The 19,454-nt window shown below is 49.1% G+C and overlaps 1 protein-coding gene across 1 annotated transcript in view; it reads right to left on the bottom strand.

The window, feature by feature from the left end:
* Window positions 1–9,227: 9,227 nt before the first annotated feature.
* LOC119103581 (lysosomal thioesterase PPT2-A) overlaps window positions 9,228–19,454 on the bottom strand; it is a gene marked incomplete in the record, with an annotated part of 27,971 nt that continues 17,744 nt past the window's right edge. The window contains 4 exon segments of the mRNA XM_037227166.1: window positions 9,228–9,569; window positions 10,805–10,911; window positions 14,595–14,761; window positions 15,659–15,766. Of these exon segments, the coding sequence (XP_037083061.1) occupies window positions 9,371–9,569; window positions 10,805–10,911; window positions 14,595–14,761; window positions 15,659–15,766 (581 nt within the window).

Here is a 19,454-nt window from a genome sequence, read left to right as displayed (position 1 = left end):
CTTTTTTCTTTTGTTGGGGGAACTGACGACTACAATATGTCCAAACAGGCCATTCCGTGGCGAAGAATGGAAGGCGCTAGCGACAACAAAAAGTATATGACGCTGGCATCAATATAACTGAGGCTATGAATAGTCTCGTTGTGCGGGATTTGCTGTGCCGATCCACGATGAATTTACTGTTATCGGCGACTAACGCCGAATCCTAACCACCACATCCCATTCGCGAACGCTCTCGGGAATTTCCATACAGATGAGACATTTCGTCCAGCGAAATGGTAACGGAATAATGACAGCAAGAAAATAGCAGGCAGGGTCCGAAGCGATGACGCCATCGGTGCGCATATAAATGGTCCCAGAATGGTCCCTGTAGATTGGCCTAGCAGTGTACTTCTACTATCTGCTATCTGTGTGGTGCTCGCACAGCAGAATACTTCATGGCGATTTGTTTTTGTATGCATCCGATTTTTGGCGCGTGACTGCATCCGTCCAATAACAGAACAAGAGACATAGGACTGGGTTGCCACTATTGGCAGTAAATCACCAAAACTAGCAATTTTCTCAAAGCAACCGGCTAGGCGCGATTTTCTCTCTTTTTGGCGATTGGTGACTGAACTGCGGAAAGCTTGAGATTTCTGAAAATGTCTAAATGGCCGGCAACGGCCGTCTCGTCACAGAAAATCACTCTCTGGCCAGGCGCCAGCTCACCACTATATCATGGTCCTGCCAAACAGTCCGGTTTCTCAGGGACCCGAACCCGATGCCACGGGACAAAGTCCTTGGTCGTACATCCTAGACAACGTGGTTGGCAATCTGCTGCCCGAGTGTTTGCAGCTGCAAACGTCTGTATTGCATAAATGATGACAGATATGCTTACACTGAATTAACAAGGCTTGCGTTGCAAGCTTGCATGCGACAGACACTTTTGCCGAGTTTCGCTGACACTTTTGCCGAGTTCAAAAGGATCAGCGAATGGAAAATTTAGGTTTCTGATTAGTGTGACAGTTATTGATGTGACGTACAGTGAAACAAAAATGTCACTGTACGTGCAGCTTGACGACATCGACCGTTGAGAATTTGGCAGCCATGGTATAGATAGCCGCATGGCTATGTCAAGGACGAGGTTTGAAAGTCGTCATCCATACCTGGGAACCTGAGCCCGTCTGGGCTTGCCAGTCCGCCCGACGACGAGCGGCGCCTGGTCATGCGTCGACAACGCCGGAGCAGTACTGCCGGCCGGCGAGCAGCGCCACGCCAGCGTGGCCCCACCGCGCCACGCCAACAGTGATGACTCGGGCGGTGGCGCGTTGGCTTGGCCGTCACCTGTCGATGACAGTGAGGTGGTTGGTCAGCAGGTCTTCGACCAGAAAAACCGGCGAAAAAGGTTACATGGTGCTCTGCGGCCGGTGCTGGTCAACGCCCATACCATTTGTAGTCTTATTTGGTTTGCGTTTCCACGTTTCCAAGAAATATAGTTGGTAACTCGCATGTATGTACAACAGTACATATTAGTAACAATGTGCACTGGTTAGGATGAATGTACACAAACTCAGCTGTACAATGTAGCACAACAGTGTTCCTTAATGCGCAAGCAACAGTCAGTTACAGGATATTAGACTATAAACAGGTTTTGCTCATTAGCAGTGCACCTGATGTTTTGTTTGCTTTTGGCATTTGTATGCATCACATTTCTTTCATTTTAGCGTAGCAGCTCTTTCAAATGAACCCGTAATTTAAAGGCTGCCTGGAAGCCAGGGCTTGAATCCCACAGTTAACATCGGTCGCTCAGGTTCTTGTCCAATTCTTCGAGTACCCTGAAGAAGGTGGAAAGCTTATCATCTGTGATTCACCCAGCGCGTATGGTGCGATCGCAAATGCATCGTTTTGAGAAGTATGACAAAAGTCCTAACGTGAGTTATGCTCTGGAAAATAGAACGTCTAGTGGACGGGTTGAATAGTTGTTAACTGAAAAGTCGCTAACTGCATAGTTTTCAGGCGTCCGGAAGACCCGAGCGGCAAAAACAGCCTAAGGTCATCCATACCGAATCCTAAGGGATTTGGTATGGATGACCGGCCGATAAGATGCAGTCCTTTTGTGGGTGTCCAACTATTCTGGCAACCGGCGCCGCCTCGCACCATCCAGCTTGTTGTTTCGCTCGGTTATGTCGTGAACGCGTTCGTCGCCGATAGCTCGGTTATGTTGTGGACACGTTCGTCGCCGATATCTCGGTTATGTCGTGGGCGCGTTCGTCGCCGATAGCAGGGATGAAAGCCTGGACCTCGATCGTGACGCGCCCGGCGGCGTAAGCACGTCGACATACTGCGTCAAACTGCTGGCTGCTCGGGTTCTTGTCTGGCACCGGCGGCGGCGGCGGCTTCGGCAGCGTCGGCGGCAGCTGCGGCTGCGCGGCACGTTTCGACCCAGCCCGCGGCTAATGGGCTGGGGCCGAGCAGACCACTCGCCGCAGCACCGTGGCGAGAGTTCTAGACGAGCTCCGGCCCGACCGAGCTCACCGGGAGCAGGTCCGAGTCAGCCTGGGCCTGCTTCCGGCGTGGCCTCATGGCCGCTGAGTGGCGCGGAGGCAGGAGGCTTCTCCGGCTCAGCGGCAGACTGGTCAGGCGCGTCTTCCTGTTCACTGGACTGGTCCCCTGAGAGCTGTCCATATTGGCTGTCGTCGGACAGCTCTGACAGCAGTGCGGCCGTGTGGTCTGCCGCCGGCGTCCCAACACGGCGAGGCATGGGCAGCCCGCATCAGCGTCCGCTGTCAGAGCTCTGGGGATCTGGCCGAGCCAGACTACTCCGGCAACCGAGCAGTGTGTGCTTTTGCGCGAAATACAACGTGGTATTAGCCAGCAACTCCCATAAATGGTTGAGTGCCTGTCCTTTGCTTCGTCACTTCAGTTATGCGGCAATCAATTATATCCATCCAATGTGCACACGTCTGCATGTTTCCAGCACTAATCACTTTTTCCACACACGTCTAATTTTAAGTTCTAAACCATGGAAGACTTTCAGGAAACTTTGCGCCCCAAGTTACCCTTTTATGTTGGTTGGAAAAGTGGCAAGAGTGGCCTGATTGCAAAAGTTGTGTGAATGGATCTTGTTATGACCAAAAGAACTACAAGTGCTAAACACTGACGCGTAGTATTAGTATAAAAGTAGTATAAAATGAGAAATAAATATAGTGTAAAATTTTGCGTAGTATTTCTTAGAATATTTACCCGACATTTCTTGCATATTACCTATTACTTTACCCGTTATTTACCTATCTCAGCACTAGTGGGCTCACCCAACCTCTCCGTCCTCTACCTCGGGCATTGCGAAGTCGTAGTCGTACAATGATCAAGCTTCACTGATGTTTGATATGTCACATTGAATCTGGCACTCATATGACAAACCTGGAAATGTATTTTACCAGCTTTTATTACATTAATTTCATTTTTGTAGAACGCTAATGAGCTGAAATAATATTTTGAAAACATATTCTTGCTTCATCATGCAAATTTATCAATAATGAAAGCTTTCCACGTTTGTATGGGGTTTTTAAATGAAATATCCATTTTGAAGATCATACGGTGCAGTTCAGAGCCCTGCCCTTCCTTAGACCTACATCCCTCTAGTTTCTGAGCCACACGCCCACGAAGATGTGTAGACGTTTTCGTGCAAGGTCATTTCAAGGTCATTCAGGCATGCATGACGCTGTAACGTCATTCAAATTCTAGGACCCCATTCGTGACACGGCCTTCAAGGCCAACAAGTATATAATCGTCGAGCCGCTCATGTCTGGCGTTCGTGAGTACGATCAGACGCAACAATGGACGTCCATTGGCTCTCAAGCAATGTTGAATGGGTTGCGCAAGCTTCAATCACGAACCGCAATTTTCTACATAATATAGCAATTTTACATGGCTGCTAGTTATTACGGAAAGAAGACTTGTAATCGAATAACTTACGAAAAGCACCACAACCACGTATGTGATCGCATCTTAACACTCGTGGATGTATGAACGAGACCACTACGAAAAAGGGCCAAACACAAGCACATAACACTTAGCTCAAAAAGCACCTCGAGCACCGCCACGGCCACCTCTCGGGAAAATGAAGTACTACAAGTGAGTGCGAGGGTGGTAAAATCTCACGACTAGCTTGCCAGTGCCTCAGCGTCATGCAAATGGGTCATGACGCAATCAAGCAATGACGCATTGAGCAGGATATTTACCTAGGAAATAAATTGTGTGGGGTACAGCAGTCTTTTACGCTTTAAATAAATCAACAGTTATAAGTGAATTTATTTCATCATATCTGATGCTGGTTTTAATATCTTCATATGTTTTGAACATTCCTTTTATCTTGGAAAACAAGGTCACAGCTTTTAACACTTTGATTGATCGTCCAATCAAGATCAATTTTTATTTAGAATCGATTTTGTTCAATCAGGATCCAAAACAAGTTCTTTTGCTTACCAACATGCGATGGTTTCTACAACCCTTTGCCAAACCAGAAAGTCTTGGAATTGAACGTTATTGTTATGTCATTACATCTGGAACCGATATAGCGCGAAGTGCTTTTACTAACCGTGCACAATTTCTGTAAAACGTTAGCGAAGAAGGCATGCTTATGTCACCACCAGCCGTTTTAAATATCGCGCAGATTCGCAAGAGGGCACCACTCTCCCCCTCCCCCCCCCCCCCCCCCCACCCCCCACCCCACCCGACCAATGTTGGGTCTATGGTGAGCCGGACCGATGAGCCACCCGAGCAGTCGGTCGGTCGGGCTCGGCTTCGCCTTAGCTCGGCTCAGCTCAGCTCAGTACGCGGCTCGGTCCGGCCAGGCCCGGTTCGGTTCGGTTCTAAATGGGCTGAGCTGGTCGGCCCTGGTCGGCAGGTAATGTGATTAGGGTGCCGCGGGTCGGCCCACTGGTGCTGGACGCGCACCGCCGGCCAAATAGTCGGGCTCACGCACCGCGAGCGGTCACCCAGTCGCAGGCCTAGCGAGCTACATCTCATCGGTCGGCTCCAACTGGCGTGCCTTTTTAATAAGCAGGATCTGCCTGGACCGTGAGTGGCTGACAGCTGCTCTCCAAACGCGCTGATTCCCCGAAAGGAAGGAGAGGGAGCGAGACTTTAAAGGCAGCTGAACGTGAGGGCATTTCCAATTCGCTAGCGAACAAAGAAACGGCCAGCGGCTTAACCGGCGGCCGGAGATCAGAGAAACAGATGGCCAGCCACGCCGGCCGCCGTTTACTCGCCGCGCTGGCAGTTCAGCCCAGATGTAGCGCCGCTCGTCCGTCATGATCGCTGTCTCGGCCCGACCGGTCCGGCGCGCCTCTCGTGGCTTCAAGTCACGCCACCGGCGCGTTAGAGCGGCGGGCTGGTGCGACTGCGAATGTGTGGGATATGGGAGGATGTACCGGATATGCCGGCAGGGCCCGACTGGGGTAAGAAACGAGCCGAGACTCGTTTTTTGCCACCGTCGGGCCCTGCCGGGCGGAACTGCAGCAGCGCCTCGCCAAGGTTTGGATAGTGCGTGCTTCTTAGGCCGCAGGTGGCGCCCGAGCGATATGGTGCATTGCTCAATTTTTCAAACGGGGTGTCTTTGAAGCTTTCAGTATAGAGCTGTTCCTTTATCCACGATCGGTAAGATGCGCTTCGGCGTTAGGTCATTGGTGACTCGTTATTTGCTTGCTTGTCCCGGATATTAACTCGATGAGCTTGTGCGGTACAGCAGTTAAGCGGAGGGCACAGTGGCTATCTCGAACAATCCTTTCCTTGGTTTAAAAATCATGGTGCCAAACATAATTCTAGGAAGAAGAAACCGTATGAAAACCTGCGCCCCGCATACTGCTCGCGGAAGATTTGGGGCAAAGCCTTGGCGTAGCACATGAACATTGAGTGATTTCTCAAAGGTTTGAGACACTCGGAGCAATGCCAGAAAAACCGCAGAGGAATGGATCAATCACCGTGCTGCACACCACTGCGTTGACTTGGTGAAGGAGGGAAAGCTTCTGTATAGCCTCCCTCTCACGTAGAGTGCGCTTTTACGTGTACTATGCCGCGCGTGCGTAAGGCGGTGCGCACCGCCAGTGCCTTTGGTTATATGTATGCACATACATTTTCTCGCATCAGAGCAGATGCGATAGATAGACTGTGAAACGAGCTATTTATTCCAATGAATCGTCGGACCCCGCAGCGGCAGCGCGCCGTGTTATTGCATTAATGATGGGATGGTGCTGGCTCGCGCCATGGTTCCGACCACAACAAAACCTGTCGGATGCACCGGGCGCAGACCAGCCCTGGCGGCTGTCATGATAACTGAATTCAAAATAATAGAACGCACAAAATGCGCTGTTTATATTTCACTGTTCTGTCAGAATGAGAGTATGTATCCGTACGCGTGTATGCTCGCGTGTTTGCCGTCCGCAGCGTTTCGACAGCTGGCCAAAAGAAGATTTGCGACGCGTTCTCAACCATGTGTCGCATACGACGGTCTCTAGGCGTGCTTTTTGCTTTTGCTATTCTGAATACCGGCGACAGCCGTTCGACAGGGCCGAAACAAGGTGCTTCAAGTTTGGAATTTTAAGCGAGTGCTGTGATCACGTCAAGGCTTTGCTGACATGAGCAGTCTGTCAGAACAATGGTCGCACAAGTCTGTGTAAGATGGGTTGACAAAAGTGTAACTCACCTCTTCTATTGGTCTAATGACCTCAGATTGTTAGGCCCGGCGCCCGCCACATGCAATTTTACACAAGCTTCGCGTCGTCGTTCTGGTACTTTGCAACGAGAAATGTGCGGAGACATTGGCAACAGTAAGTCAGACGTAGCATGGTTTCCATGATGCCGAAGCCGGCATCTGCGGCACGCGATCCAGCTGGTCTGGTGGCCACTGCCGGACCCTGCTCAGCAGCTGGTCCAGCCGGCACTGCACTGCTCAGCTGGTCCAGCTGATTCGGCTGTACGCTACACAGCGGTTCGTCCAGCCGGTGCAGCAGCTCCCTTTGCAGAACCATCGGAAGTTTGCGTGGTACTCCGACCAGGGCCACCAACAGCAATGGAAGCATCCGTTCTTGCCACAGTTCGACGACGCGCAATGGTTGTGAGGCAACTTTGGAACCGAAGTCTCCGTTGGACTTTTGGAAGTCTGACATTCTGCATTTCAGACGCGTAACGACGCCCAAGATAGCCCTCCGATAGCTCACATGAGCCTCTGCTGGGATGGTGCCTAGAATGTCAATTTTCTTGACCCGTTGCCAGCGCAGAGGTCACGTGAACCCAGAATCGCACCTGCCTTCTTCAGCGGGGTTTAGTGTGATACGGACGCTCCCAGAGCCCAACAGTCATCTACCAGCTAAGCGACATAACCGGGACTGCACATGAAGATCGTCCTGCTGGCAGTGACCGGCATGTTGAAGGCGATGTCGATGCGGCTACGCAGCTGGTTTTGCAATTGGCGAAGTGGCGGTTCCTGCGGTTTCAACAGAGTTGCCCGCGCCACTACAGTATCACAGCCGAAAACACTCAGTGCCCTGCGAGAGCCTGCTCTGGTTGGTCCGGCCCGTTGGTGTGTGATGCTTAGAGCTGAATTATCGCCGAATCTGCCAGCAAGGGCTGAGAACTGCCGATCCCCCGCCCGCAAGGCTGAGAACTGCAGATCCCCGCCAGCAAGGGCTGAGAACTGCCGATCCCCCGCCATCAAGGGTTGAGAACTGCCGATCCCCGCCAGCAAGGCTGAGAACTGCAAATCCCCGCCAGCAAGGGCTGAGAACTGCCGATCCCCGCCAGCAAGGCTGAGAACTGCAGATCCCCGCCAGCAAGGGCTGAGAACTGCCGATCCCCCGCCATCAAGGGTTGAGAACTGCCGATCCCTCGTCAGCAAGGGCTGAGAACTGTCGATCCCGTGTAGCATGCCCCAGGGTCATGGCAAAGTGTCCAGGCGAAAAGAAACAGGACTATTTTGCCTGAGATCGGCTACTGCCTAAACAATATGTTTTTGTATCCAAAGTACCACCTTTGTACGCACTTAAATATCGGCACGCACGTAATCCGCAACAATGACATGACCTCCTGGCTAAATTTCCCGAGCGTTTCCCCCACAGGTGAAGGAATATGCACAGAAAGGGGCTGCTTCAACAGGGACAGTCGGCGTGAAATCATCGAGGCCGAAAAACCAAAGGGAACATAAAACATCGCACACTAGAGCCACGTTTCCAAACATGCTCTTAAAGACAGTTGTTTCGCTGCCAGTTAAAACCTAGCATTTTGTCATGCATTTTCTCGTGGGCGTTGCCGTCTATTTGACGCAGCTAGCTCACACTTTAGACCTGAGTACATCGGATCAATATTATACACAATGCCGTGACATGAATACATCCTTTACACCCGACATCAACTAGCCGGACTTTTGCTGGCTTACAAATAATGTGCGGGTTGAAGCCCAACCCGCAATATCAGAGATTTGCATCCAAAGACCATTGAAAAGTGCAGTATGTTTCACACAAGATTTTCGGCCCGCATGTTGGGTGCGGCAAATTGTTCACGGCAGCCAGCTCGACTATCACGGCCGGCGATGCCGGCAGAAGCCATGTGCGGTGCAAGTGACTGACGCTGGCGCACGTCGATCGGCTTTGACCCTCGTAACCACCACGTGACACATCCCACGTCAGCGCGTCGGGCCTGCACACTGTCACGTGGGCTAATACCAACAGTGCAGGAGCGCACCACGAGCGTTGGGCTGCAAACGACGCAAATCACCTCTGAGGCTCCATCCTCAACCTCTGAGGCTCGATCATTAAACCAGCTCTGAGGCTTGATCCTCGAACACGGGACAGCTGGCGGTAAAAGACGGAAGTAGACCTTAAACATATAGAGTATCACCATGGTCACATCACGACCTGCAGGCGAGACATCTCGCGGAGAGCGCCGGAACCACTTCTAAACCTTTTACGCGGTTTGGAAGTTGTGGGTGCTTGACTGTTACGCGCAACCAGCCTTAGAACAGTGTGCTCCTCAAGAACAGTTTTGGACCACTTTCTTGCATGTGAAACGTGTCATTGTTTCTTAATCCGTAATTTAAGTTCCACGACCGAATGCCCCTAATATGACTAAACAAGCCTGTTGACATTACAACCACATGACGTCAAAAATCTCGCAAAAGCTTTTCTGCGCACACCCATATGAATTTTGGTAGTGTCCACGATTTTCTAGATATTGTCTCTGCACCATCAACACATGGCTTGGCTATGAATATCATTATATTCAAACATCGCCATCAGCAGACGACGGCCTGCCGGGCCCACCATGCTCGCGCGAGCACGGTCCGTCGGCCCGGCCAGTTCCCTTCCGTCCCTCCCCCGGTCGGAGGACCGTCTTCGGCGCCTCAGTCCAAGTAAGGCAGCATGGCCTCGCGGATGACGGTAATGTTGTGGTGCCAGTCGAAGTGCTGGACGCCGTCGAATGTATGCAGGATCAGCGCGTGCCGCCTGTCCAGCGTACGGAGGCCGTTCCGATCCTTCCGGTACCAGTCGCGCTGGCGCACGTCCAGCACCGTCATGTTGGCCGTGTAGAAGCCGAACTGGCTGGGGGTGGACCGTCGCCGATCAGTACCACACAGCAGCCGACGAGCGAGCACCACACGCTTGGCCACAAGATATACAGACACAGTAGCTGACGGCGAGCACCACACGCTTGGCCACAAGATATACAGACAAGGTAGCTGACGGCGAGCAGCACACACTTGGCTACAAGATATACAGACACAGTAGCTGACGGCGAGCGCCGCACGCTTGGCCACAAGATATACAGACAAGTAGCTGACGGCGAGCAGCACACGCTTGGCCACAAGATATACCGACACAGTAGCTGACGGCGAGCGCCGCACACTTGGCCACAAGATATACAGACACAGTAGCTGACGGCGAGCAGCACACGCTTGGCCACAAGATATACAGAACAGTAGCTGACGGCGAGCAGCACACGCTTGGCCACAAGATATACAGACAAGGTAGCTGACGGCGAGCAGCACACACTTGGCTACAAGATATACCGACACAGTAGCTGACGGCGAGCAGCACACACTTGGCTACAAGATATACCGACACAGTAGCTGACGGCGAGCAGCACACACTTGGCTACAAGATATACAGACACAGCAGCTGACGGCGAGCAGCACATGCTTGGCCACAAGTTGTAAAGACACAGTAGCTGACGGCGAGCACCACACACTTGGCCACAAAATATACAGACACAGCAGCCGACGGCGAGCAGCACACACTTGGCCACAAGATATGCAGACACCTACACATTGCAGTGCACGGAATTTTTTTATAAATTTGGCGCACACTACGACCTAAGGCACAGCATGCTCAAGCACATGGGGGTTTGAGAAATTGATCAGCACATATATACCATACAACAGAGAAAAAGTGGTCCAGTAGCAAACATTCAATTTTATTAGTATTGCAATGCATGGCACCTACGTGCATGGCACCGTTCCTCAACTGCTCTGCCAGGGGTGATGACACCGTTCCTCATGCGCCATGCCAGTGAGTGATGACACCGTTCCCCACCTGCTCTGCCAGGGAGTGATGACACCATTCCTCACCTGCTCTGCCAGGGAGTGATGACACCGTTCCTCACCTGCTCTGCCAGTAGGTGATGACACTGTTCCTCACCTGCTCTGCTAGGGAGTGATGACATCATTTCTCACCTGCTCTGCCAGGAAGTGATGACACCGTTTCTTAACTGCTCTGCCAGGGGGTGATGGCACGGTTCCTCAACTGCTCTGCCAGGGAGTGATAACGCCGCTCCTCACCTGCTCTGCCAAGGAGTGATGATACCGTCGTCGGGCCCACCGATTAGCACCAGACGCTTCAGACGGCACAGGTTCCGCCTGAACCGAGCAGACTCGCCCGTCAACACCTGGCGGACGGACAGCGCCAGCCCTCAAAGTGAAGCCGTCAGCCACACTGGCGCCGGCTGTGCTCGCGGCCCTGTAAACAGCTTCATCCTGCGCAGAGCACAGCCACGTTGCCACCTTGCTCAGGAAATGCCGGGGTGAGATCTATGCCCCCCCCCCCCCCCCCATTTCAAGAGGTTTTCACTTGATATTGCGTGATTTCGTAAGAAGTCTGTTGTAATTCGCAGATATTGGGACAAAATGTGACATTTGGTCTCTCTGAGAAAGTATCTGCTCACGTGTGTGACAGAGTGTCCCAATTAGGTAAATATAGTAAACCAGTTTGATTTTGGCTTCATGTTCCAGTAACACATGGTGCCCTCGATTTTCACAAAACCGATATGTAATTAAAGACCAATTTAATGCCGTTCAGAAGGCAGAAATAAATCGATGAAATCTCTTCTAGATCGGTTGCCAATCGAATTTGAACAATGGCGGCTTACGCGCGGAGGTACCCCGTGCACCTACCGGCCTGTATCGGGTGAGCGGACACGATAGGCTCACTACGTCGGGAGTTGTGACCTCAAAACCAACCGGCACTCAGAAAAGGTGTATAAGGTCAAGGATGTATTTTGATCAATCTTACGTACCTGTTGTCCATCCTATTCACGTGGAAAGAGCCAAGTGATATTTCAACGATGCTGTGTGCAGCCATGCATGATCAGTTCCACAGTCGTCGATTTTAACAGGCTATGTCGTTGATGACTTGTTGATATCAGTTGATGCGAATACAAAAGAGCAAACAAGCAGGTTCAGATCCTTGGTTGGTTATTCTACACTGTGGCTTTTGTACAACTAGGTAGTTGCATTCAGTGTGTCGCACTGAAGTGTGTCAGTGCACTATCACTTATGGGATTACCTTGGATGTCAACTAGCGTAACTGGTACGCGTTTCCCCAGGACTGATGCTGTTTGTAGCTGCGCATTTCATATAGAGTTTGTGCGTTTTTCGAACCTGTGATTTAAGCATTGTATCGTGTTGCGTATCATTAGCTGTCCAATCGATGATAAGTATGTCCACGAATGGAAATGAAACGGCACGGTTTAATACGCAACATAGAAAACAAATTGCATGATAATTTGTAGGACGGTAATGTGTGTGCATATGTCAGCAAAGCCATGATTCAAATGCACAAATTTGTGCCTCTCCTTCGTACAAAGTTTCAAAAACTAATTCCATGAGGCGGGAATGAAACGGCAAGATTAAAGGACGCAAATTACTATGCAAACTGCAGGAGCATACGTAGAAAGTGGTGTGCGTGCATGTGCATGGCAGATAGCCTATAAGTAAAACGCACAAAGTTGTGATTCGAAGAGCTTTTCAGAGCTGTGCTTCGCAGAACATTTCATCAACTGCATGCATAACTGATCTCTTCACTAACCAGCAATGTGGGCGGCAAACTTAAAACATATCCTGTGACGTCAGTATTTCACTTCTGGACATGATTGGTTTTCACGCCCTGTCAGACAGGAACGCAGCCAGGGGAGCAGTTAGGAGGGCCCAGGACCCTTTGTCAGACCAGGATTTGCCGTGTTTCAATATAGATGGCTTCCGTAAGAAAGTGAAAAACCGACATAATGCATACTCAACGAACTCCGGGCTTCTCCATTAAGAATACTCCGGCAGAACCCCTGCTGTCAGCCGTTTCACGGACACAAAGAAGTCAGGCGGCAATAAAATTTGCATAGACAGGAAAACTAAATCATCAAGCATGAGCGGGCAGACATTTCGCCGGTCGCAGCCATTACTGTGTGTACTTTTCCACGTTGCACCTTAGAATGACGATCACGAGATACATGAATAATTATTCATCATAAATCGTAACATAGTGATCTCGCGATCAGTGCTCGCACTTTCGTAGCTGAGCTCGATCCTGCCGTTTATCCGGAGCTCGTGTTCATAGATTCTGTGGTTCCGACATCCCCCTCCTCATTGACGGGATTGCATCAGTATTGGAAACGGCGAATGACTACGCTTATGTCAGCAAGCCGTATGCGATTGATACCCAATTTCCTGCACACCCTTTAGGGCAGAGTTAGATAACTGTCGGTGATTTGGCGCGAGCTCCTGCTTGTTGCTTCGTGCTTCAGGTCGAACGGCTCCACAAATGTCTTCACCTTGACGCGGCAATTCTGCATAACTGTAACGACTTCACAAGCCAACAGCCCTTGCTCCTGATGATCGCATATGCGCTCCCCATTATCTCGCTATGGCGCGCAAGCACTCTTTATTTTTTTATACTTATTTCACCAGATTTCTTTTATTGAGAAATCACTACGGGCATCGCAGAATGTGGCAAAACTACAGGTCTTCTTTCCCCGCAATTCAGTGTGTGTATGTAGAGCACTACGGCTCTACAAACACATACACTGACCCTTTCTTGGACCCCGGCCTGGTTTGCTGTGAGACCGCGTCGAATTATATATGTGCTGCATCGGTTTCCGTGTATTCGTTTCCAGGCGTGCTGGGGCAGGACACAAGGCGACTTTGCCCCGGCTCAAATCTAGATTGGACAAAATGACGTAACTTCGGACCAGCTGTTTGCGTCTTTTTGTGTTGAGCTCCCGCTCAGCTTGATAAGGTCATCGATGTTCGGTGAAGACTCGGAGCGCACGCCGCTGTCACCTAGGCGACTCGTAAAGGACGACAGGCACCAGGTCGATCAACGCACGTTCGTCACGGGACATTGCTCTGGAACTCCGGAAGAATGTCCAGCTGACTGATTCTATGATTGAAATGAACTGTTTCGTCGTCACAGTAACAGCTCTCGGCGGAGTGGGCCGATCGTGCCCACTCGCACGATACAGGACGGTCAGCTCACGACGTGTCGCCGTGCGTGATCCGCAAATATTGAAATTTGGTTTACGACCGATATAGGAGAAATGCCATCAATTTCCCTTTTTGGTTTAACGACAATAAATTAGTTTTCAATGGCATATCGGATTACGGAAAATCAAAAGGCTGACTTTCAGGAAACGAGTTCAGATGCCAGATTGGGTCACTAGATGTACCTAAGTGAACTTGAATGTTATGCCGATCCATGTCTTAGAGAAATATATGTATCTAGCTTTCCGATGCGCTTTCTCCAAACCTTATCCTCCACAACCTGTTTTTGATAGAGCAAGTTAACAAGTTGGGCGAGTGCTGTCATCGCGCATTTTCATGTGCTCCTAGTTCCGTCTTAAAACGCCGGGTGGCTCTAAAACTTGTAGGATCATGTTTTAGCCGTATATTTAACCTGAAGACATGTTTATGTGCAATGTGAAAGAAGTTTCGTGTTATCCTATTTTTTTAGTTTCGTGTTATCCGGTCGTTTTAACATAAAATGGACCAAATACAAAACACATAAAGCCGAGCTTACACAAACCCCTTGCTCCTCCACGGCGTTGTTCTTAGGAAACAGCTCAGACAATTTAGACTGGAATGAGAACAAACCGCCGCCTTATTGCTGCTGGTCAATGCAAAAGTATAAACCATGGTATTTGAAGGTATGCAGCATGCCAGACCACATGAGGCCCATCATGAACCCAGCTGTTTAAAAGACAAAACACATACGAGGAAGCGCTTACCTCACCGGGTCATGATGTTTCAATAACCGCCAGGTCTGAATGACAGCTAATGTACCGGCCGACGCCGGGGGCCTTACCTCATTGTTCAGGGGCGCAAGGAACTTGCTGTACTGGCGGTACTCCTCCTGTTCGTGAGGATCGTTCCAGTAGTTGGCTACCGAACTGTACTGTCCGAAGTAGCTGTAGAAGAGCCAGAAGGCCTCGTCGCGCACCACGCCCGGGAATATCAGGTGCAAGAAGTTGTCTGCGGCAGCGGCAGGTCCGCCCCGCGGTCACGACAATGAGACTGATTTTCTGGCGGAGCGGCCAACGCCTGCGCGCCCGCGTGCAGTGCGTACGCGCGGTGGTGCGCCTCTCGAGGAGCGACGGAAGCATCCCGAGTGCCCGGGGGATATGGAGGAAACCGCACTTAACACGCCATTGTTAAAAGGAATGTTTCACATTTGAGGATATTGAAGGAGGCATGAGATATGATAAAACAAGCTCACTTATAACCATTAATATACTTTTTTAAGTACAAAAGACTGCTCTTGACAGCACAATTACATGCTTGGCAAATATGCTCCTCAATGCGTCATAGTTTGTTTGCGTCATCGTGCCTTGCACAACATTGATTGAGAGCCAATAAACGGCCGCTATATCCAGAAATTGCGCTTACAAACGCCAGATATGAGGCTTCGACAATTGCATATTTGATTGCCTTGATACCTAGATCACGGCATGGCTGATGGAATGGCAGGATTTGAATAACCTTATTATGACGTCATGAATACTAAAATGGCTTTGAAATGCTTTCCCCAATATACCTTTCCCCATTTTGGGGGGCGTTTATTTCAGAAACTAGAGGAGCTTCGGTCTTAAGAAGGCAGGATTGTGAACAGCACCGGCAGGTCTTCAAGATGCCTGTTTCACTTCAAAACCCCATATAAATGTGGAACGCCCCCGTGAAATGACGGTCTCTATGTTCACTCCCTGATTCGAATGACGCACAAGGTTTATGAAAGACTGAAAACCAGCAGTAGTGAGCTTGTGGTAGTTGCAGAGTTGCCCATAGAAAGAACGATTAGCCATTAGATCAATCCCTGTTAACAACCATTCAAAAGCAAGCTTATCAGTGTTGATCATACCAATACATTCGTACCTCCGAATTGCCCCGCCTGGGGAGAACTAATCGAGATGAAGCTGCTGATGTTGTGGTTGTCCCAAATTTCTATGATTCCTCTTGCAATCAGGCCTCCTTGAGAGTGAGCTGTAAAAATGGGATAGCAATGTGGCATGCACATATACATAATTTTGAACCCACCAATGTTCATACCTGCTCAACCACTTCGGTGGATAGCCTACGGTGGCAATTTGATAACAGCACATCACTTACCGCATTAATTTCATACCTGCCAACCTAGTATCAATCAATCAAAAGCATGCCTAGAACAATAGTTGGCGACGCAAAACTTAATACAAACGTAGAACTCACGTAAAAAACATGAACTTTAATCACCACAGCCACCAGAAAATCCAGCATTCATGACCCTCGATTCTTTGAAAAAATATGCTTTCATGTAGCCAAAATTGAATGAAAGACATAGGAATTTCACTCCACGACCTTTCAGGCTTGAGTCCATCCACCACAGGTGAACAGTGCTCAGTCATTCATTCCCCCTCTTCCCCCAACACGGACTGCCGCAACTTCGAGAGAGAAGTTGGCTAAATCAGGGGAGATAGCCATAATAAGGCAAATTTAGGGAGTCAATTTCATCATTTGTCTCGGCTCGGCCCCAGCCCGCAACTCACTTTGCAAAACTACATCCCTGACCCTCAATGTTCAGATCCGTGGTGTAAATACACGAGTGTGCTCAGGCGACTAATTTTACACCTCTCCAACATGCATTGCATCAGTAAAAGATCCATCCCAGATTTGGTTGATATCTAAAGATTTGTTTTAGATATCAACAAAATAAAGTAAATAGAGCTAAAGCTTAAGGTTTCACAATGACAACCCTCGAAAATACTGTTTTCATATAGCGGTCGGTTTTCATATAGCGGTAGCGGTACTTGGTTTGTTGTGATCTGGATCGAAATAAATCGTTTACCTAGAAGTGATAGCAGCTTTCTAAACAAAACTATCGCAATAGAAGTTACAGCAGATTAATTGCCTCACTTGGCGACGAGCATATTCAGCAGGTTTTCCCCTCGGACCACAGCTAACGAAAGAGAATGCCAGGCAGCAGCGAAAACGCTGCACGTCCCCACTTGTCACTGAGAGGGGGAAAATGTATGAATTACACTCTAGTAAAGACAAAATATTGTCAATTCTTAAACGATTCACTTGTTGGCTGGAGCTAGATGGCCTAGCTGACAAAAAAATGCCTGTTGCTGATTTCTGCACTTGACGGTAACACCTATGCCATACCACAGCATGTTCTTTCTAAGCACGCCATTTGACCTGTCGTTTGAAATGCTTTAAAGAAACCTGAAATCAAGTTTCAGAAGCAGCTGCTTTCAGAGAACGATATGGCAGTGATGAAGGTCCTGGATGTGGTAAATGCTTGTGAAGAAGAAAATGATCATGCTGGCAACATTCACGGACCAAGCTTCGCAGCTTTCTAGGTCATGGTGTGGAGCGTCAACCCAGGAAAGGGAAGCCAAAAGCAAAGGGATTTGAATAAAGCCTGAAATAAGAATGCCCTCACTGTGATGAAACCGCATGCTGAAAAGGCAGGTAATTTTAGGTACCAGGACAGTTGTATGCGTGGTAGAAAAGGACAAACCTCGAGAATGTGCCGACAAAGTGGAAGCATCTTTCGTGAATTTGAGAAATCCCGCCAGTTTGTGTGTGGGCGTGAGTTTACCCTTGTGACCGACGCCCAGGCTCTGGTGAGCGTTTTCTCTTCGCAAAAGGTGTGCCGCCGATCGCAGCCGCCAGGATCACGAAATGGGCGGCATTGCTGGCGCCCTTTGATAACGGCATCGTCACTGGGGGAGCAGTAGTCACGACAATGTTGAAGGACTGCCGCCTGTCTCGGTCTAGGAGACCTGCGACTGACGAAGATGAGGGAGCGGTGCTACAGTCCCTGGGTTACAAGGCAAACACCGTCCGAGCCCAGCAGGTAGCATCAACGGCTCAGTAAGACCTGCCCCTATTCAAGATGTTCACGAAGGTGACGGAAGGATGGAGAAAATGTGGAGATGTAGCACATTCAGAAATGGATTCATTCATCCGCGAGAGATCGAACTGGATCCCGAAATGGATAGACGTTGATTCGTTCAAGTGGCATAATCCCTGTGAAACTCCGATCCCAGCTGCTGGTAAAGCTCCACGCAGAACACCAAGGTGTCACACCAAGGTGCCAAAGATAAAGAGCCTGGTGAGTTCTTGCATTTGATGGCTCAAAATGTATAATGAGATAGGAACTCCTTGCAAGTCCTGTCCATGTTGCCGGTGCGATTCCAAGATGAAAGAGACAACGCTGGTACATCCGTGGGTGCGACCCAAGATGAACCGGCACTCGTGCACGCTGATTCTGCAGTACAAAGAATGCCTTGGCACTCGTTGACAGCTGCAGCAAATGGGCGGAAGTGGAGATCGAAAAGAGGCAGAATATGGAGACCTTAGTGAGATCCGTCCCGCTGATCTTTGCTTGCTGGAGTCCTCCAGGGAAAATCGTCATTGGCAACGGTCCGTGCTTTACTGCCAAAGCGTTTCGAGAGTTTTTAAGACTGAGTGGAGTAAAGCGTATTCTGACTCCACCACACCGAACGGCAACCGAGCGGCGGAAAACATTGTGAAGACAGCTAATAACGGCTTGTCAAGCCAGGGATAGAAGAAGAGAAGTTTCGAGACACGGAGAAGCTGGTATAGTCTCTTCTGATGTACCACACAGTCCGCATTACACCTATGGAAACACCTCTTCGGAAGCACCGCTTCAACGCGGTCGCTGCCACCGGCAGCAGGCCACGCCTGGTAAAGAGCTTGCTTCACATTTGAAGATATTGAAGCAAACACCAGGTGTCATGAAACAGGCTCAGTTTTGACTATTGGTATACTTTTTAAGCGGAAAAGACTTCTCTAGATGGAAAAATTGCCTGTTCTGTGCGTGTGTTTCTCAACGCGTCATGCCTTCATTACATCATCGTGCCTTGCACAACATTGATTGAGAGCCAACTGACAGCCCTTGTTATATCTTGAAATCACGCTTACGAACGCCAGGTATGAACGCCTTGACATTACGTCATTTTTGCCATGATCGTCGTGTGGCTTATAGAATGGTACGATTTGAATGACGTTATTATTACGCCATGAATGCCAATGTGACTTTGAAATACTCCCGTCGATGTATTTTTTCCCATTACCACGGGCGTGCAACCCAGAAACTAAAGGAGTTTAAGTCTTAAGGAGGGCAGGGCTGTGGACTGCACCAAAAGGTTTTCAGGATAGCTATTTTGTTCAAAATACCTTAAAAATGTGGAACACTCCTGTTAAGGACATATGGCGAGCACCTGAACGGACTCAAAGTCACCTCGCCGGGGGTGGGTTGATCGTAATTCAGACGCTCTAACCATCTATCGTGGCGGATATATAATATATATATATATATATATATATATATATATATATATATGCATATATATATATATATATATATATATATATATATATGTATATATATATATATCTACATCTACATCTACATCTACATCTACATCTACATCTACATCTACATCTACATCTACATCTACATCTATATCTATATCTATATCTATATCTATATCTATATCGCTACCTCTACATCTATAATCTATATCATATATCTATATATATCTATATACTATATATATATATATATATATATATATATATATCATATATATATATATATATATCATATATGAGGGAGAGAGAAGAGAGAGAGAGAGAGAGAGGGAGAGAGGAGAGAGAG

Source organism: Pollicipes pollicipes, unplaced genomic scaffold, assembly GCF_011947565.3.
Source record: "Pollicipes pollicipes isolate AB1234 unplaced genomic scaffold, Ppol_2.1 Scaffold_5724;HRSCAF=6776_pilon_pilon_pilon, whole genome shotgun sequence".
In the NCBI taxonomy this organism is placed as follows: Eukaryota; Metazoa; Arthropoda; class Thecostraca; order Pollicipedomorpha; family Pollicipedidae; genus Pollicipes; species Pollicipes pollicipes.
The sequence above is the reverse complement of the archived record's forward strand: the minus strand, read 5'-3'. Positions and strand labels throughout refer to the sequence as shown.